Raw genomic sequence first — 22093 nt, forward strand, 5'->3', positions numbered from 1 at the left:
TGAATTGTAGCTTGAGAAATGCCCACATACTGTATAACCATTTTTTGTATAACCATTTTTTGTATAAATCATGCATTGACGCCGAGGGGAGATTTGAACAAAAGTTAAAATTCAGGAATCAACCGCTTGTCTCACAAATACTTATTACATAGGATATTAATTGTATTAATATTGTTTTCTAGACTCCCCAGTGTTTATCTCCCACCCACACTTCTACAATGCTGACCCTGTCCTGCTGGACTATGTACAGGGACTTCAGCCTACTGAGGACCAACATGGACTCTTCATAGACATCCACCCTGTGAGTAATATTTGTATGTTTATTTGTGTGAGTACCAGTCAAAAGTTAGGCCACACTCATTCCAGGGTTTTTCTTTATTTTATTATTTTCTACGTTGTGGACTAATAGTGAAGACATCAAAACTATGAAATAATTACGTGGAAGCATGTAGGAACCAAAGAAAGTGTTAAACAAATCTATATATATTTGAGGATCTTCAAAGTAGCCACTTTGCCTTGACAACTTTGCACGCTATTGGCATTCTCACAACCAGCTTCATGAGGTAGTCACCTGGAATGCATTTAAATTAACAGGTGTGCCTTGTATTGTACATTTCTTTCCTTCTTGATATGTTTGAGCCAATCAGTTGTGTTGTGACAAGTTAGGGGTGGTATACAGAAGGATAGCCCTATTTGGTAAAATACCAAGTCCATATTATGGCAAGAACAGCTGAAATAAGCAAAGAGAAATTACAGTCCATTACTTTAAGACATGAAGGTTAGTCAATCCGGAAAGCTTCAAGTGCAGTCGCAAAAACTATCAAGCGCTATGATGAAACTGGTTCTCACTAGGACCACCACAGGAAAGGAAGACTCAGAGTTACCTCTGCTGCAGAGGATAAGTTCATTAGTTACCAGTCCCTGAAATTGCAGCCCAAATAAATGCTTCAGAGTTCAAGTATAAGACACAACTCAACATCAACTGTTCCGAGGAGACTGAATTGGACCTTCATGGTTGAATTGCTGCAAAGAAAACGCTACTAAAGGACACCAATAAGAAGACTTGCTTGGGCAAAGAAACACGCGCAATGGACATTAGACCGTTGGAATTCTGTCTTTTGGTCTGAGATTAGAGTTTGTTCCAACCCCCATATCTTTGAGATGTAGAGTTGGTGAACGGATCGTCTCTGCATGTGTAGTACCCATTGTGAAGCATGGAGGATTAGGTGTGGGGGTGCTTAGCTGGTGACACTGGTTTATTTAGAATTCAAGGAACACTTAACCAGCATGGCTACCACAGCATTCTGCAGAGATATGCCATCTCATCTGGTTTGCGCTTAGTGGGAATATAATTTGTTTTTCAATAGGACAACGACCCAACACCTCCAGGCTCTGTAAGGGCTATTTGACCAAGGAGCTTCATGGAGTGCTGCATCAGATGACCTGGCCTCCCGACCTCAACCCAATTGAGATGGTTTGGGATGAGTTGGACCGCAGAGTGAAGGAAAAGCAGCCAACAAGTGCTCAGTATATTTGGGAACTCCTTCAAGACTGTTGGAAAAGCATTCCAGGAGAAGCTGGTGGAGAGAATGCCAAGAGTGTGCAAAACTGTCAAGGCAAAGAGTGGCCACTTTGAAGAATCTCAAATATAAAATATTTTGATTTATAACACATGATTCTATGTGTTCACTACTACAATGTAGAAAATAGTAAAATTACAAAGCCCTTGAAAGAGTTGGTGTCCAAGCTTTCGACTGGTACTGTGTGTATATATGGTGAAATTTGAAATTATTCAGACCCCTTGTTACAGCCTCTTTCAAAAATTGATCAAATGTTCCCCTCAATCTACACACAATACCACATAATAACAAAGAAATAAAATTAAAAAACAACCTGGAATTAGCACATTTACATAAGTATTCAGACCCTTTACTCAGTACTTTGATGGACCTTTGGGAGCAACAACAGCCATGAGTCTTCTTTGGTATGACGCTGCATGCTTAGCACAACTGTATTTTGGGGGTTTCTCCGATTTCTCTGCAGATCCTGTCTAGCTCTGTCAGGTTGGATGGGGAGCATCACTGCACAGCTATTTTCAGGTGTCTTCAGTGATGCTCTGGCTGGGCCACTATTCAGAGACTTGTCCCCATAGCCACTCCTGTGTTGGCTGTGTGCTTCGGGTTGTTGTCCTGTTTGAAGGCACAGCCAGAAGAGGACTGGCCACCCCACATAGCCCGGTTCCTCTCTAGGTTTCTTCCTAGGTTTTGGCCTTTCTAGGGAGTTTTTCCTAGCCACCGTGCTTTTACACCTGCATTGTTTGCTGTTTGGGGTTTTAGGCTGGGTTTCTGTACAGCACTTTGAGATATCAGCTGATGTACGAAGGGCTATATAAATAAATTTGACTTGATTTTATTTGATTTGAAGGTGAACCTTCAACCCAGTCTGATGTCCTGAGTGCCCTGGAGCAGGTTTTCATCAAGGATCTCTGTACTTTGTCTTAATCTTTCCCTTGATCCTGACTAGTCTCCCAGTCCTTGCTGCTGAAAAACATCCCCACAGCATGATGCTGCCACCACCATGTCTCACCATAGGGATGGTACCATGTTTCCTCCAGATGTGACGCTTGCATTGTTTTTCATGGTCTGAGTCCTTTAGGTCCATTTTCTCAAACTCCAAGCGGGTTATCATGTGCCTTTTTTACTGAGGAGTGGCTTCCGTCTGGCCACTCTACCATGAAGGCCTGATTGGTGGAGTGCTGCAGAGATGGTTGTCCTTCTGGAAGGTTCTCTCGTCTCCACAGAGGAGCTCTGTTGCTGACCAAGGCCCTTCTCCCCTGAATGCTCAGTTTGACCGGTCGGCCAGCTCTAGGAAGAGTCTTGGTGTTTCCAAACTTCCATTTAAGTTTTACATTTAAAAAAAAAAAAAAGATTTAATTAGGCAAGTCCAAACCCTAACCTGGACGACCCTGGGCAAATTGTGTGGTACTCCCAATCACGGCTGTTTATGATACAGCCTGGAATTTAACCATGGTCTGTACTGACGCCTCTAACACTGAGATGCAGTACCTTAGTCCGCTGCACCTCTTGGGAGCCCATGATGGAGGCCACTGTGTTCTTGGGGACCTTCAATGCTACATAACTTCTTCTTTTTTTCCACAATCCTGTCTCGGAGCTCTACGGACAATTCCTTTGACCTCATGGCTTGGTTTTTGCTCTGACATGCACTGTCAACTGTGGGACCTTATATAGACAAATCATGTCCAATCAATTCAATTTACCGCAGGTGGACTCCAAGTAGAAACATCTCAAGGATGATCAGTGGAAACAGGATGCACCTGAGCTCAATTTGAGTCTCATAGCAAAGGTCTGAATACTTATGTAAATAAGGTATTTGTTGTTTTCTATAAACCTGTTTTCGCTTTGTCATTGTGTGGAGTAATGTGTGTAGATTGAGCTTTTTTCTTTAATCCATTTTAGAACAATGCTGTAACCTAACAAAGTGGAAAAAGTCAAGGGGTCTGAATACTTTCTGACTGCACTGTACATCTCTATAATGGGTCACAACTGTTTTAGGCTGCCTGGAAGTGCCCTGCCTGTCAGGCATAAGTAGCCTTGTTGGTTGACTTTTTATTTGACCTTTTTGACACTAAGTGGCAACTGTAGCAAAGAAACTATCCGTTTTGAAACCTGTGTGAAAATTTGAGCACATCTGTTAACTCCAGTCATTAATACGGTAAAGGTCTGTCGACGTGTCCAAAACTTTGTCTTTTCCATCTTATCATTAGAAGTAGTGTCATGGTCAAAAACATACCCACCATGAACTGTGGTATGTACAGAACATACATTTACCCAGTATCTCGGTTTGCCCAATATGTCATCTATATTTATCTGGTAGAAACTGGTATTGCCTAAAACTTTATATCACCCAGAGAGGCAGTAAAAGTGATGCCACTTCGTCCTTAACACAATTTCGATAACACATCTAATCTGACAGCTGTAGGGCTGTATGGCATGTCGAGCATGCATACATACTGTCCTAGTGGCGATCACCTAACCCATAAAAACAGAGAGCGCTTGGCCTTAAGTTTCTTACAATTATCTGTCCCCTGGACTGGGGGAAATTGGTCTTAGACATTAATTTTCAGAGACATTCACATGAAGACTCAGGACTGAGTCAGGAAGACGTTTGTATCCGCTCTCACTGTTTGCTGCAAACCATAGAGATTATCTTGTTCAGCTGTAATCACAGAAAGCCTTTTTTAAAAGACACTTGTGGGAGATGCTAACGCAGGGGTAGACTAGATTCAGCCGCTGGCTGTTTTTATTGGAGGGAGAGGATGATCAGGAGGCTGGAACATAATTATTTGTACACTGTAAATTGACCACAACTAAGCCCCTAAAGTTTGTATTTGAAAATACAATCAGTTCATACCTTGATTTATATTGAGACGCCCCCATGTAGGTCTTTTTATTTGTGGGAGTAATTGGAAAATATTTTCTAAATTAAACATTTTTAGTCAAATTCCTCTTACCAAGCCTGTTGCTGACCCCTGAGCTAACGGATGTGAGAGCGGATATCTTTAAAAAAAGATTAAATTGTCCAGCTCCTGTGCCAAGTTGTCTGTACTGTATGTGAACTCTGAACTGTACACTTTTCATAGTACAGTCAGAGGAGGAGTTGGAATTGGTATGAAGCTGATAAGACCTTGCTGTAAAACTTTAACAACATGAGTTGGTCTGTCGGACTGTAAGGGTGAAAACCGTTAGTGACCAGGGTAGCTGGGGTCCTGAGAGGGCTTTGCTGTGGCAGCGGTGTGTAAATGTCATATCTAGATGGCAGCTCTGTCCTCCTTTGCAGTCTTCACTAGGCTTTGTATTGTGGTCACACACAGGAATTGGGGTGATTTAACGAAGTGTCTGACTGTACCCAACTCCCTCCGATATTAGCAACCAAAAGTCTAGTCCGTGTAATCTGGGCACCCAGAACCAAAACATGCATGCTGATGGTAGTGTTTTGAATCTTCACCTCCCATCTCCTTGCTTCATTCTCAGCCATATTAGAGAAGCCTACCCAACCTGCTAACAATCATCAGGTTGCTAATGGCCTGGTACTCCGGGCTCTATTTAAACAATATGGCACAGAGGGTGTGATATATGGCCAATATATACCATGGCTAAGGGCTGTTCTTATGCACAACGCAGCACAGAGAGCCTGAATACAGCCCTTAGCTGTTGTATATTGGTCATATACCACAAACCCCTGAGGTGCCTTATTGCTATTATAAACTGGTTACCAACATAATCGGAACAGTAAAAATAAATGTCCCATCAAACACTTATCGAAACGGTATGTGTTTTTTAAAACTCACCTCACTGTGATTGATCCATTTGAAGAAAGAAGTTCAACGATAGGTTGAAACTGAGTGGACATGGTCGTTGCGGATGTTGTGTCAAAGTTTAACACAACAAAATGGACAGTGCTTTCTAAGGTGATTAATTCAAAACACCCATATGCATATTTAATGCTTGTGCATAAGCATAGGCTTATATGAGTCCAAGCCCGATTTTATTAAAACATTTAAATGATTATGCCATTATACAATACATAGCCAACCGCATTATACACATGGAAGATAAACATATCAGTATTTTTGTAATATTTTTGGTACATAATTGGTCTAACCTAAGTTGAACAAATTCGGGTTTAGCCTACGAGTGAATTTGTTTTAGATTTTGAATAGCCTAATAATAGGGCTTTTTTTCCGTAAATAGGACTGACACATTAACTTTAGCTATAGAATATCTCACTACTGTTTCCTTCTACTCTCCTTAATGCCTTTCTCTACTGTGCAGAGAGGGGCTGTCAACAGTTTAATGAAATATGTTTTGTTGTGAAAACATGTTACTATTGGTGTTCCTGAACAAATTTAACTTGGTTTCCCAAATTATGTACTGGGTAGTTTGGGTGGAATATCACCTGTGGCACAGCGACATTACCAGAGTAGCCTACCCAACATGAGGGTAGTTTGGGTGGAATATCACCTGTGGCACAGCGACATTACCAGAGTAGCCTACCCAACATGAGGGTAGTTTGGGTGGAATATCACCTGTGGCACAGCGACATTACCAGAGTAGCCTACCCAACATGAGGGTAGTTTGGGTGGAATATCACCTGTGGCACAGCGACATTACCAGAGTAGACTACCCAACGTGAGGGTAGTTTGGGTGGAATATCACCTGTGGTACAGCGACATTACCAGAGTAGCCTACCCAACGTCAGGGTAGTTTGGGTGGAATATCACCTGTGGCACAGCGACATTACCAGAGTAGCCTACCCAACGTGAGGGTAGTTTGGGTGGAATATCACCAGTGGCACAGCGACATTACCAGAGTAGCCTACCCAACATGAGGGTAGTTTGGGTGGAATATCACCTGTGGCACAGCGACATTACCAGAGTAGCCTACCCAACGTGAGGGTAGTTTGGGTGGAATATCACCTGTGGCACAGCGACATTACCAGAGTAGCCTACCCAACGTGAGGGTAGTTTGGGTGGAATATCACCTGTGGCACAGCGACATTACCAGAGTAGCCTACCCAACGTGAGGGTAGTTTGGGTGGAATATCACCTGTGGCACAGCGACATTACCAGAGTAGCCTACCCAACATGAGTGGAAAACGGGAGCGTGGCCTTCAGTCGCTATTCCAGTGCACACGGATGTCTTTTTTTGTCTTGCCCATTTGATAATGGCCATTTGAAATCCGAACTAAAGATTAGATTAAGTTGAGGGTAGTCTGATGGGTGAAAATACGATCACTTGTTGAGAGAGCAGTGTGTGCAGACTGTGGAAAGGAACGGAGCACAAACTTTCTCAAATCATCAATAGCCTATAGTGCTTCATGCTGCCCATTATGCCTTTTTGATTTCTAAGGCATTTGAAGTTTTGTATCAATTTCAACTAAAGTTGTCAAAACGCAATCTAGCGTGTGACCCTTTTTAACATGGGCACTTCATATGGGGAATGGGAAATCTGTATATTATTCAGCTAAGTTCAATTTTGTATTCTTCTTACTATAAAATAATTGCATGGGACTAAAGCATATCTTGTCTGCAAAATGAACAAGCCTATGGCATGGCTCATAGCCAAATACAGTAGGCTAACTCCTATTCAGTTCTTCTGAAATACATTTTATTCATATCACTTTCTTTAGACCTGCTTAATAAAAAGCATGAGCTTGTGCACATCCAGAGAATTATTTAGTGTAGAGGTGCTGACTTACGGTGAGTAAGCGATTAAAAACAAAGTTACAAATGAACTCCCAGTAATTTCTTGGGTAGCCAATAAATTACTGAGTTAATACATATGGAGTGAGCCACTCTTTTGACCTGGAGTTTATTGTAATGGTGTATTTAAAATGTATTTTTTTAACCTTTTTATTTAACTAGGCAAGTCAGTTAAGAACAAATTCTTATTTTCAATGACGGCCTAGGAACAGTGGGCTAACTGCCTGTTCAGGGGCAGAACGACAGATTTGTGCCTTTTCAGCTCTGGGATTTGAACTTGCAACCTTTCGGTTACTAGTCCAACGCTCTAACCACTACCACTAGGCACCGCTCTAACCACTGCCGCCCCGTATATTTAAACGATTTTAGACTTTTTTTAAAATGGAGATGTTCCGTAGGTGTGCATCAGAGGCATTTATGATGCTTGTATGAGTGAAGCATGGTGATGCTAAACATGTGTATGTTCATGTAACGGTCAATTACCGTGAGACCAGCAGGCTTTTGCATAACAATAACCAGCTGGTAAGATGTTATGACTGCCACAGCCCTATCCAGAGAGAGTGCACTGGTGCACAATCTGTGCCATTAACTCTGTCCTCTTGGTATCTTTAATAGAGGATGTGGAAGTTTACTTTCACACAGGTAGGCTTCTTTAGTCAATAAAGTGAAGACATGACTTTCATAACTGCTGCTGTAACAATTGGCAGGCAGTGGTATCGGACTGGGACAGTTGAGCCCTGCAGAGATCAAGGAGGGAGAGCGGAGGAAGGATCCCCGACGTGGGATTAACCATCTGGGGTTAGATCCCAGCATGAGTCCTTGCGGTCCCCAAGGTCCATCCAGCTCTCCTAGAACTGTTTCCTAGCCAGAACTGTCTGAACAGAACCAGATCAGAATAGTAGAACTCTATCCTCAAATGAGCCAAGTGTTTCTCTCTGTCTAGGAACGGTTGTGTTAGTGTGTTTGTGGAATACGCGTGTGTGCAGGGGGAAGGATGTATGACTGAGTGAGTGCATGGCACTCACACTACCCCACATACTGTACAGTACCTAACCAGCTCTGGGTCTGGTCTTGTTTGCATCTGGCTGTTTTCTCAACAGTCCTGTGGACAAACAGAGCTGGGGTTTTTACTGAATGAAGATGGGCTTGAAGAACAGCGTTGGAACTGTTAGAATGAAGTAGATCTACTACATTTGCATGTAACTTCAAGGAGTAGACACAGATTAAGCCTATTTCTGGATTTTTTTAAAAATGGAAAGGATATTTTAAGCATGCTGTTTAGTCCAGGACTAGGTTCAATCTGTCTGGCAAACTGTCCCCAACAGCCTCTACGCAGAGTCATGAGCTTGCAAGCCCCCCCCCTAATTTTGTATCTCGCTAACAGAATTCGAAATGTTAAGGTAATATTGACAACTTGTATGAACAGAGTTGCTGATCTGTCAAAAACATTGTCTATGGTTTAACTGTAGTCTAGTTTAACACTTCAGTCTTTGACCTCACCTGACAGACCCTGACTATCTAATCTCCAGTTTTGATAATGACAGTTGGTTTTCACTCATCTATTGATGAATGTAACCTACAGATCTGTACTGAAATGTTCGCTAATGGACCCAGTAGATAATGTTGATTTGTCAGTCTGTTATGAATCTAGGCAGTAAAATGTTATTGTGACAAAGGTTGGGAGATCAATCTTATTGACAAGTCCCATGTTATCCAGTAACTTGGTGTGATATGGCACAGGCAGGTATTGATGTTTCAGATGGGGTGAAAAACAACTCATGGCTTGTGACAGTATGCACTGGGTCTGCTTGGGCAGCTAATACTTTCACCTCAAGTGAAGTCACTAACGATCTGCGATGATACTGATGTGCCTCTTAATAACAATGGTTGTTTCTCAAACCTTTGTGTTGGGATGCACATTAATCGTTTCAAATGCACTTCACACAATAAATCAATAACACCAGCTAGTGTTTCTAGCTAGGACCCCATCTTTAGCTCCCTTTGAAGCTAAGCAGGGTTGGTCCTTGTCAGTCCCTGCATAGTAGGATAGATGTTGCTGGAAATGGTGTTGGAGGGTCAGTAGGAGGCACTCTGTTCTCTGGTTTAAAAAAAAAAAATGTTAATATCCAAATGCCCCAGGACAGTGATTGGGGACATTGCCCTGTGTAGGGTGCCATCTTTCGGCTGGGACGTTAAACGGGTGTCCTGACTGGTCACTAAAGATCCCATGTTACTTATCATAAGAGTAGGGGTGTTAACCCCGGTGTCCTGACTAAATTCCCAATCTGGCCCTCATGCAATCATGGCCACCTAATCATCCCCAGCTTCCGATTGGCTCATTCATCCCCTGTAACTATTCTCCAGGTCATTGCTGTAAAATTACATTGTGTTCTCAGTTAACTAACTTGGTAAAATGAGGGATAAATAAGCAAGTTCCCTCACTATTTTGGAATTTCTTCCTTTAGAAGCATATAACCAGCTGTCTGACTGCGTCTCTATCCTGTATCTGTTTTTATGTGTTCTGCTTACACACAAACTTCTAACTTAAGTACTGTAGATTGGTGGGAAATATTTACTGCGTGAAGAGCAATGCAACATTGAAACTAGGGAACTCCACACACATTGCTGTAAGACTGGGGACAAAGCGTTTTTGTCAGGCAAATGTTTGTAAGCCCGCTAACAGACAAGTCCTAGTTGATTGTGTGTGGGACCGATGCTCAGACTGTTCAGAGGGTATTTTTGAGCTGTGTGTGTAAGTCCCTTGAGTATTAATTTAGCTAGGTGTGATCCTGTTTTTGACAAAGTACAGACTTTAAGCGGCTTGGCTTGGAAAGCAAAGCGATTGTCAAGTAGATTTACAGTTTTGTGCCACAAACTGTGTTTGGACACCAAGGGAGAGGAATTATATTACCCTGAGAAGAGAAACGAGTAAGACAAGATGTTTGGTTCGAGCTCTCTCACTAAGCTTAACGACTGGTTCTTCAACTGAGGCCAAAGAGCCCTTGTCCAAATGTTTAATCTATTTCAATTAGTCTCAGTATTTAGTGCACTCAGTACAGACCACTTGTTTGTCATTAGATGTCTAGGGAACATATTTCATGCTCTTCCGCCAACAACCCAACATTGTTTTCTTGCTTGCTGTGGCAAGTATTTTCCCCATTTGACTTATTAAAGCTGTAAATATGCAGTTTATTAATTTCTCTCTCTGCAGGAGACTGGTGTACCTCTGAATGTGTCTATCCGTCTGCAGCTCAACTTGTACATGAAGAAAGTGTCTGGGATCACGTAAGGATAACCCCTACCCAGGGCCTCTAACTTTTTTGTCTACCAGCCACTGGCAGGTAGATGAGAATCTACCAGCCTCTAAGATAAAAAAAAAAAGATTGTAGTTACCCTTTAATTTGTAATTGCGCAAAGTACTGTTGATTGGGAAGGGGGATACCTAGTCAGTTGCACAACTGAATGCATTCAACTGAAATGTGTCTTCCAGGGGGGAAGCCTTAATCCGTGTCTGGGGGGCCTTAATCCGTGTCCGGGGAGGGGGCCTTAATCCGTGTCCGGGGCGGGGGGTTCCTTAATCCGGGGGCTTAATCCGTGTCCAGGGTGCCCGGGAGCAGTTGCTGGGGTGTTAACACTTTTGTTGAAGGGCAGATTTTTCCACCTTGCCCACTCGGGATTCGAACCAACGCCTTTTCAGTTACTGGCCCAATGCCCTTAACCGCTAGGCTCCCTGCCACCCTAGTATGCTAGGCGCCATGCGATGGCAGAGTTTGCAAAACAAATGCCCAGCCAATTGATACATCATGATTAATTCAGAAGGTTTTAGAAATGACTGTTTTGGCATTGCTAACTGGTTACAGAGACACTTAACCAGGTAGTAACGTTACACAGGCGTTCTCATGCCGTAAGGTCTTCAGAAAGTTGTAAGAAATGGCCTACAAATCACTGATGCATTCTTTACTATTCTTTACATGTGGGCTTTGGATTGCCGAAGTGCACTGTGTGACAACTGCTAGACATTCTGCCTGCCAATGCTAAAATCTACCCGCATTTGGTCGGGTGGAGGGTGTTCATTTTAGGACCTGCCCCTCAACCTCACTGATCTATAACCCCTATCTGACGCCCAACCCATCACTCCACAGTTCAACATGTAAATGTCATATAAGGACATTCCCTGACCTTTAACCCCCAAAGGCCATAAAGCTGGAGGGTCCCGTTCAATCTGGTAGTTTCTGATGGGAGAAGAACTGTCTTCCTCTGCTGTGACCGTTGCATGCATTTGTGTGTATAACTGTGACTGTGTTCGTCTGGAGCAGGGAAACGGGGAAGATCTCAGAGGTGATGATGCCCATGATGTGGTTTGAGGAGGTGACTGATGAGACACTTACTGGGTTCTTACCCCCTAACCTGCTGTATACCCCATACCATCTCTCCTCCCATAACACTCTTCACCATCAACACTTTCCACCCCTAACCTCCGGGCTCCGACATTGCTAGTCCTAATGTTTCTGTATTACTTAATTCCATTATTTTACTTTTAGATTTGTGTGAATTGTTACATACTACTGCACTAGGAACACAAGCTTTTTGCTACACTCTCCGCCCCAACCTGCTGTATACCCCATACCCATCTCTCTACCATAACATTCTATATTCCTCACCCATAACCCTAGCATATATGTACCCCTAACTCTTTCTACACCCCCATAAATCTGTCCACTCATGATATTTTCTCTCCCCCTGTGGTAGAATGGTTATATTGACGGTGAAATCCTGACGACGTTCCACACTAACCTGGTGCTATTGCCAATGGTGATGGTGTACATGCAGTACTGTTTCATAGTCCTGGGCCTGGCCACCATACTGGGGGTTGTACTACTATACTACAGGAACAAGGTAAGGCCCCTACACTGCATGTGCATTGAGGGATGGATGGGAGAGTGTTTGTTCACAAACTGGATGTGGTACAAGTGGTTGTGAGAGAGGAGAGAAATAACATGCTCATTCTTTGGTTTGCATGGCATGCGTACTAACCAATGTGACCCTCTGACAATCCTGAGCAGCTCTCCACTACCCATCAGAGAAGACTCTTCCCACAGCCTCTCATAACAATCCAACACACTGGTGCTCCCCCCTCTCCACCAGTAGGGGTGCACATCACAGCAAACAGAGTTCATATGAAGTTTGTAGTTCACTGACGGAGATAGCTCAGTAGATTTGTGTTCAGTGATCTATACTGTAGAGTGCAGAGGTGCCACTTTGGGACAAGGTCACACCCCCACTGCCTGTCTCTCGTTAAAATAATCAGAGATTTCCCCTAATATAGCTGACACTACATTAGCCAGTTAATTTGATAAACACGTGGACATAACTCTTAATGTTCCACTTTATTCAATGAGGTATGATACCCATTTCAAGTTTATTTTCCTTTTGGAAATGTGGTTCTTGTTTTGCAGAAATTAGGCAAATATGAGTTGTGTACACACTCACTGCACTAGTGAGATCACGTCATGTGGTTTGTATGGGGCCTTACAGTAGCTGAGCACACTTCTACTGGCTGGGCTAGCTGTGTAGACTTTAGATGCATCATTTGAATCACACCTGTGTATGATGCTAGATGCTGAAACACAATGTTCCCTAAGGACAGTGGACTGTACTGATAAGTTTGTCAAGCACATCCCGAGACATTTTAGGTCAGAGCGTTATGACTGTTGTGAATGTTGCAGGGAATCAGTTGGCCGGTTTGTTTGTTTTTCCTACAGGCGTCGTTGAAAAAATATCAGCCTACAGTGATCCAGAACCATGGGGTTGGTCCACATGTTAAACTGTTCCCAATCACTCCTGAAAACATGCCTCTATCATATCAATCAGAAGAATGTGATGGCAATATGAATATAAAATAATAAAATCATGATTTACCCTGACAGATTCTGATCTGCCTTGATTTGATTATAACAGTCCATTAGGAAGGGTGGCCAATTCTGGTCCTGGGGGACTGATGTGCAGGCTTCTGTTACAACCCAGCTCTAAAACGCATGTTAAACTATAGGGGTCATGATCTTTAATCTGGACCAGAATGATTTATAGTCTCTAGATCTTTAGTCTAGTTCTATTGGTCAGATTAAAGAATGACTGTAGTATTAGCTGAACCAGCTGTGTGGAAGCTGGTTTGGAGTAAAAGCCTGCACACACTGGCCTTCTGGGACCAGAGTTCTCCTGCTCAGTAAGGGAAAGATGTCTATAGATCACGTCCAGCCTGTTTGTTACTGTATGAAGCTGGTCGATCAGAGGGACAATCCAAATGTTACGATTGATTGGTCAAGATTGTCTTTATGAGGTGTCATTAACCAATTGCATTAACCCTGGATGTCTTGCATGCCACGCCCTCAGTCATCTGTTTTCAAACTGCATGAACACACTCATAAAAACGCGCACACACACTGCATTGACGAAACCGCACACTGACTCAACACAAATGACCCAATGGCTGAGAAACTAAATACTGGGCCATGTTCAGTACAAAAACAATGTGGAATGTTGCAGATAGAAAAGCCATGACTAGAGCTGAATGGATTACGTATTCTATATACCATTGAGGTACGTATATTATACATTGTACATTTCTATCTGAACGTAGGCCAATGTTTTCCTGCTGAACATGGCCCTGAGCTTTTTGTCTGTCACGCTATAATCGACCACCTGACAACAAATAAGGTTGCTCTGTAGCTGCTCTGATTGGCTGATTTAGTGAAGGGCTGGTTATCTTTTAGGCATCTGTTAAAGACACCGTAAACAGCGCAGATGCCCTCAAACAACAGATGGACAAATGTATCGTGAATGACACAGGTGGGTTTCAGGCCCACACACACACACACACACACACACACACACAGCCGCTTATGTCCAAGGTGTACACATGCTCAGCCTCTATGTCCTAAGTTTACACACACGCACACACACACACACACATCATTGAGGACTTACACAATAGGCATCACACTCTCCTATATTCTTTTACCATCTATCATTTTAAAACACCATTTTCTCATCCACTGCTCTTGTGCCATGTTTCATAAGACCCAGTTATCTCTCTGCCTGTGGTTTGAGTGTGGGTGTTGGAAATGTCAAGTTGAAAGATCTAAGCATGGTTCAGCAAGAACTCCCAACAGCCCAAAGTTAACACGCAGCAGACTGCTGGATGAACAATGTTTTAGGTGATCTGTTGACAGGATGTTGTGATTTTCACGTGACCCTTTTTAAGCACGGTCGCTGACAGGTGGAATGGACTCTGCATCTGACATGAGACTGTTTTTGTCTGTTTAGTTGCATGTCTGACGAGTAGTGGTGCAACGGATCACAAAACTCACGGATCGGATCACGGTTTTGAGTCACGATCAGATCATTTTTCGGATTATAAAAAAAAAAGGAGATTAATATAACTTTGCTTTCTTAAAGCAAGGAACTTTTTAAATGTTTAAATCAAATATGCAATAGTCAATCGTTAAATTAAAGTGCAATATGAGGCATACCTTCTTCCTTTGAACAATAGTGAATGAAAAAATTGCCTGTGTCCACATCAAAAAAAGAAAGCAAAGGAGACCTGAGCTTAACTTTTTAAAATCACTTTTCAAAAAGATGTCTACATTGTCTGGGAGAGGGTAGACTTCTTTGCAGTTACTTTGTCCCCTGCTGTGGAGAACACCCCTCTCGCTAGGAATTGAAGTGCCAGGTACAGCCAGGTAGCATCTTGCCATCATGGCAATGTGAGGGTATTTACACTCATTCCTTTCCACTATGTCAGTGGATCACCATTAACTGGAATGCCGCTTGCTGCCTTGTAGGATGCCATCTCCTCTTTGATGGTGTTGGCAAACGTCTTGCCTGTGTCCTTGCTCGCAAAGGTCTTCCCAAAAAGCTCCTTCATGGTCGAATTATTTTGTGGAGGAGATGCCTTGATGCTCCTGTCGGCTCTGTGGCTTGACCCTGCAGAAAAAATGACTTGATTATTTATTTTCATTTTTCTTTGAACTATAATTGTGGCAATAACCATTTAATAAAAGCCATTATTCCAAATCAAATGGAAGATTCTAATAGACTAAGATTAGACAGTATATTTATTATTTAAGTAATTCACTCTGACATTTAAAAAATGTACCTCAGTGGTGAGATCACTATGTCCTCCGGTGTAGGGCAGGGTCTAGGTGAGACGGACTTGAACCAGTAGATCTATGAAGGTAGTCCTGTACATTAGGGGGGTATCTGAGGTTCAGGTCCTCTTTTTTTTTTTTCACCTTTATTTAACCAGGTAGGCAAGTTGAGAACAAGTTCTCATTTACAAATGCGACCTGGCCAAGATAAAGCAAAGCAGTTCGACACAACAACAGTTACACGTGGAGTAAAACAAACATACAGTCAATAATACAGTAGAAACAAGTCTATGTACAATGTGAGCAAATGAGGTGAGATGGGAGGTAAAGGCAAATAAAGGCTATGGTGGCAAAGTAAATACAATATAGCAAGTAAAACACTGGAATGGTAGATTTGCAGTGGAAGAATGTGCAAAGTAGAAATAAAAATAGTGGGGTGCAAAGGAGCAAAGTAATTAAAATCAAATAAGTAGGGAAAGAGGTTGTTTGGGCTAAATTATAGATGGGCTATGTACAGGTGCAGTAATCTGTGAGCTGCTCTGACAGCTGGTGCTTGAATGAAGGATGCTTTTGTGAAATAGGATGCCAATTCTAGATTTAACTTTCGATTGGAGATGTTTGATGTGCGTCTGGAAGGAGAGTTTACAGATTAACCAGACACCTAGGTATTTGTAGTTGTCCACTTATTCTAAGTCAGAGCCGTCCAGAGTAGTGATGTTGGACAGGTGGGCAGGTGCAGGCAGCGATCGGTTGAAGAGCATGCATTTATTTTTACTTGTATTTAAGAGCAATTGGAGGCCATGGAAGGAGAGTTGTATGGCATTGAAGCTTGCTTGGAGGGTTGTTAATACAGTGTCAAAAAAGGGCCAGAAGTATACAGAATGGTGTCGTCTGCGTAGAGGTGGATCAGAGAATCACCAGCAGCAAGAGCAACATCAATGATGTATACAGAGAAGAGAGTCGGTCCAAGAATTGAACCCTGTGGCACACCCAAAGACTGTCAGAGGTCCGGACAACAGACCCTCCTATTTGACACACTGAACTCTCAGAGAAATAGTTGGTGAACCAGGCGAGGCAATCATTTGAGAAACCAAGGCTGTCGAGTCTGCCAATGAGGATGTGGTGATTGACAGAGTCGAAAGCCTTGGCCAGATCAATGAATACGGCTGCACAGTAATGTTTCTTATCGATGGTGGTTAAGATATCGTTTAGGACCTTGAGCGTGGCTGATGTGCACCCATGACCAGCTCTGAAACCAGATTGCATAGCGGAGAGGGTATGGTGAGATTCGAAATGGTCGGTAATCTGTTTGTTGACTTGGCATTCGAAAACCTTAAGGCAGGGTAGGATAGATATAGGTCTGTAGCAATTTGGGTCAAGAGTGTGCCCCCCTTGAAGATGGGAATGACTGCAGCTGCTTTCCAATCTTTGGGAATCTCAGACGACACGAAAGAGGTTGGACAGGTTAGTAATAGGGGTGGCAACATTTTCTGCAGGTAATTTTAGAAAAAAAGGTCCAGATTGTCTAGCCCGGCTGCACAGTACAAAGACCTTCATTTTATAGTGACACACATACTTCCACACAAAACATTAGTTATCATACGCCCACACTGTCCTGCTACCCAGCCGACATAGCGAGAGACCCTGGGAAGTTCTCAGTGCCCCAGCCAAGGTCGGCCCTGAATCTTGCTCAGATGGTCCGTTATCAAGACACTAGATATATTGTCACCAAAACATTAATTCTGACTACGAACTACTCTCAGATATAATTCTACTGACTAAATCACACACAGCATTAAAATAGTCTAATGATTCTATTCAGTGCTCAATAGGGTTGTAACTGTTTTGAGGTTTGATCACCCAGAGGACCTCAGCCACCTTCACCACCTTCACATCATCAGACAAGGTGAAGATGTTTGTTTTTCCAGGGTCTTGTCTGTCAGTGCAGAGTATACAGTTGCCTGCTGCTCAAGATAGAGCTCCAACATGTCATAAGTTCCATCTTGTTGTGACATGGTGTATGAGCTTGTGGGTTGGTAGCTGTAGCATTTCCTGCTTGGTCTTAAGAACATCAGCAGCTGTTGTGCTTTGGTGGTTGGGATATTGCTATTGGGCCTCTCTAGCTTCCACTCTGCTACTGCTCCTAGCACTACCTGCACCAGATTTGTGCCTGTGTGACTCTCGTAGAGGGGGTGTGTCTGTAGCCCCGGACTTCACATCTCCCCCTCTGTGGTGTTGTGAGTAGTCAGTCACATAGCTTTCTGTTACCCTGGACGTCCACTCCTCTGTGGTGTAGTGAGCAGTCAGTCACGTAGCTTTCTGTTGCCCTGGACGTCCACTCCTCTGTGGTGTAGTGAGCAGTCAGTCACAGCTTTCTGTTACCCTGGACGTCCACTCCTCTGTGGTGTAGTGAGTAGTCAGTCACATAGCTTTCTGTTACCCTGGACGTCCACTCCTCTGTGGTGTAGTGAGCAGTCAGTCACGTAGCTTTCTGTTGCCCTGGACGTCCACTCCTCTGTGGTGTAGTGAGCAGTCAGTCACAGCTTTCTGTTACCCTGGACGTCCACTCCTCTGTGGTGTAGTGAGCAGTCAGTCATGTAGCTTTCTGTTGCCCTGGTGCTCCAGCCGTCTGTGGTGAGGGCAACAGAGGATGTCTTGGATAATCCTTCGACAATTTTGATATTTTCCTCTTCATAAAGATCTGGCACGATCTTCATACTGAAGTGGGTGCGTGAGGGATTTTCGTAGCGTGGCTCAAGCACTTTCACCATGTTTTTAAACCCGTTGTTTTCCACAACAGAGTATGGTCTCATGTCTGCAGAGATAAACATCCCAATAGATTTGGTGATGGCTTTAGCCTGGTCTGATTCTGCAGCAAAGGGCTGCTTAAATGCCGCGGTGAGAAGTTGTCTCTTGGCTGAGTTGGCTCCTGTCACTGACAGAACGGGGTGATGATGCTTTAAATGTATGGCCATGCTCTATGTATTTCCATGATCATACGGCTTTCTTGTGGCTCAATGCCTACACACCATAATGGTGTTGTCCACCACACTTCTTCCGTCATCATATTTGACAGGGAAGCCAAAATGCTCCCGTACATGAGACTTAAATGAAGCGGGAGGCTTTTCCAGTTCTTCAGCTCCTCTGCTTGCCATGGCTGTCACTGCTCTTTTTTTCTTTGCATTTTGCAATGCGAGGATCCAGGATTGATTCGTTAGGATTCAACATGCCCGTTTCACGTGAACAGTACACACAACTGCTTTTTAAAATGTTTATAATCAAAACAACCTTCAGGCTTCAGAGTAAAACGCAGGACGCACCTCTTGTCTTTCTTTTCACTGCAACTCTGCATGGAGATTTAGGGAATTCTGACTTTAAAAAGTAACAGCGGCAGTAGAACTGTATTTCACATTATCATGGTTAAACTTTGCAATTGATCCTCGGTTCACATGCGTGCCGAACCGTGGGGGGTGATCCGTACGGATCACGGATCGACTATGGTCTGTTACACCACTACTGACGAGACATTGTTTTTTTGGCTTTTTGTAGTGAAAAGGCCAAATAAAAGTTCTCTGTGAACAGATTCACAGACTGAAATGAGAGCATACTTGATCCTAACTATGCTAACAATGTGTTTTTAACATTATTTCTCACATTCTCTCTCTTTTCCTAACAGATAAGATGTGAGAGGAATGTCATACAGGACACCAACGGGAGCGAACAAACCCCTCTACTACAGCACTGGGTGGACACACACAGATAGCAGTCTAGCCCAGTGCTGCAGGGCTCTGTGTTTGAGACTGAAACCCTATAGCCACTGACTGACAATTCTCTCTCTCTCATATATATATATATATATATATATATACTGCTCAAAAAAATAAAGGGAACACTGAAATAACACATCCTAGATCTGAATGAATGAAATATTCTTATTAAATACTTTTTTATTTACATAGTTGAATGTGCTGACAACAAAATCACACAAATTATCAATGGAAATCAAATGTATCAACCCATGGAGGTCTGGATTTGGAGTCACACTCAAAATTCAAGTGGAAAACCACACTGCAGGCTGATCCAACTTTGATGTAATGTCCTTAAAACAACTCAAAATTAGGCTCAGTAGTGTGTGTTGCCTCTACGTGCCTGTATGACCTCCCTACAATGCCTGGGCATGCTCCTTTTGAGGTGGCGGATGGTCTCCCGAGGGATCTCCTCCCAGACCTGGACTAAAGCATCTGCCAACTCCTGGACAGTCTGTTGGTGGATGGAGCGAGACATGATGTCCCAGATGTGCTCAATTGGATTCAGGTCTGGGGAACGGGCGGGCCAGTCCATAGCATCAATGCCTTCCTCTTGCAGGAACTGCTGACACACTCCAGCCACATGAGGTCTAGCATTGTCTTACATTAGGAGGAACCCAGGGCCAACCGCACCAGTACCTAAAGGGCGGCAGCGTAGCCTAGTGGTTAGAGTGTTGGACTAGTAACCGGAAGGTTGCGAGTTCAAACCCCCGAGCTGTCGTTCTGCCCCTGAACAGGCAGTTAACCCACTGTTCAGGCCGTCATTGAAAATAAGAATATGTTCTGAACTGACTTGCCTGGTTAAATAAAGGTTAAAAAAATAATAATAATAATTTTTTTAATTAAAATTAAAAAAAATGGCAGTCAGGCTACCTCTGGCGATCACATGGAGGGCTGTGCGGCCCCCCCCAAAGAAATGCCACCCCACACCATGACTGACCCACCACCAAACCAGTCATTCTGGAGGATGTTGCAGGCAGCAGAACGTTCTCCACAGCGTCTCCAGACTCTGTCACGTCTGCCATGTGCTCAGTGTGAACCTGCTTTCATCTGTGAAGAGCACAGGGTGCCAGTGGCGAATTTGCCAATCTTGGTGTTCTCTGGCAAACATCCTGCACGGTGTTGGGCTGTAAGCACAACCCCCACCTGTGGACGTCGGGCCCTCTTACCACCCTCATGGAGTCTGTTTCTGACTGTTTGAGCAGACACATATGAACATTTGTGGCCTGCTTGAGGTCATTTTGCAGGGCTCTGGCAGTGCTCCTCCTGCTCTTCCTTGCACAAAGGCGGAGGGAGCAGTCCTGCTGCTGGGTTGTTGCCCTTCTACGGCCTCCTCCACGTCTCCTGATGTACTGGCCTGTCTCCTGGTAGCGCCTCCATGCTCTGGACACTACGCTGACAGACACAGCAAACCTTCTTGCCACAGCTCGCAGTGCAGCTCATCCAGGATGGCACATCAATATCTGAGCCACTTGTGTGGGTTGTAGACTCCGTCTCATGCTACCACTAGAGTGAAAGCACCGCCAGCATTCAAAAGTGACCAAAACATCAGCCAGGAAGCATAGGAACTGAGAAGTGGTCTGTGGTCACCACCTGCAGAACCACTCCTTTATTGGGGGTGTCTTGCTAATTGCCTATAATTTCCACCTGTTGTCTATTCCATTTGCACAACAGCATGTGGAATTTATTGTCAATCAGTGTTGCTTCCTAAGTGGACAGTTTGATTTCACAGAAGTGTGATTGACTTGGAGTTACATTGTGTTGTTTAAGTGTTCCCATTATTTTTTTGAGCTGTGTGTGTAATATATATATATATATATATATATATAAATCACACTACCGGTCAAAGGTTTGGCTTCACTTAGAAATGTCCTTGTTTTATGAAAGAAAAGCACTTTTTTTTTTTTCATTTAAAATAACATCAAATTGATCAGAAATACAGTGTAGTCATTGTTAATGTTGTAAAGGACTATTGTAGCTGGAAACGGCTGATTGTTCATGGAATATCTACGTAAGCGTACATGAGGCCCATTATCAGCAACCATCACTCCTGTGTTCCAATGGCACGTTGTGTTAGCTAATCCAAGTCTATCATTATAAAAGGCTAATTGATCATTAGAAAAACCTTTTTTGCAATGGTTAGCACAGCTGAAAACTTCTGATTTAAGAAGCAATAAAACTGGCCTGTAGACTAGTTGAGTATTTGGAGCATCAGCATTTGTGGATTCGATTTCAGGCTCAAAATGGCCAGAAACAAAGACCTTTCTTCGGAATCTCGTCCGTCTTTTCTTGTTCTGAGAGGTGAAGGCTAATCCATGCGAGAAATTGCCAAGAAACTGAAGATCTCGTACAACTCTGTGTTCGAACCCACTAATGCTGATGCTCCAGATACTCAACTAGTCTAAAGAAGGACAGTTTTATTGCTTCTTTAATCAGAACAGTTTTCAGCTGTGCTAATGTAATTGCAAAAGTGTTGTCTAATGATCAATTAGCCTTTTATAATGATAAACTTGGATTAGCTAACACAATGTGCCATTGGAACACAGGAGTGACGGTTGCTGATAATAGGCCTATGTAGATATTCCATAAAAAATCATCAATTTCCAGCGACAATAGTCATTTACAACATTAACAATGTCTACAATGTATTTCTGATCAATTTGATATTTTAATAGACAAATTTGTCTTTCTTTCTAAAGAAACAAGGACATTTCTAAGTGACCCCAACCTTTTGAACAGGTGTGTGTGTGTGTGTGTGTGTGGGTGAGCCATGAACTCCCTCAGGCCTGGGCTGGTGTCTGCCTGCCTACACCTCAATTGGTCCGGTTCTCACCTGGTACGGTTCTCAGCAGGTCCTG

The 22093-nt window shown here is 43.2% G+C and overlaps 1 protein-coding gene across 3 annotated transcripts in view; it reads left to right on the forward strand.

The window, feature by feature from the left end:
- The window catches only part of LOC118387409 (scavenger receptor class B member 1-like), a 35312-nt gene extending 15969 nt beyond the window's left edge, over positions 1–19343 (forward strand). The window contains exons 8-13 of one of the 3 annotated variants that reach the window (XM_035775744.2): positions 183–301; positions 10494–10567; positions 11599–11650; positions 12032–12178; positions 13606–13608; positions 19106–19343. In XM_035775744.2, the coding sequence (XP_035631637.1) occupies positions 183–301; positions 10494–10567; positions 11599–11650; positions 12032–12178; positions 13606–13608; positions 19106–19192 (482 nt within the window). In that variant the 3' untranslated portion in view covers positions 19193–19343. Of the gene's footprint in view, positions 1–182; positions 302–10493; positions 10568–11598; positions 11651–12031; positions 12179–13044; positions 13207–13605; positions 13609–14052; positions 14129–19105 lie in introns of those variants that run through there. The other 2 variants (XM_035775743.2, XM_035775742.2) reach the window with 2 other exon arrangements.
- Positions 19344–22093: the final 2750 nt, after the last annotated feature.

This window comes from Oncorhynchus keta, chromosome 9 (assembly GCF_023373465.1).
Source record: "Oncorhynchus keta strain PuntledgeMale-10-30-2019 chromosome 9, Oket_V2, whole genome shotgun sequence".
Taxonomy (NCBI): domain Eukaryota; kingdom Metazoa; phylum Chordata; class Actinopteri; order Salmoniformes; family Salmonidae; genus Oncorhynchus; species Oncorhynchus keta.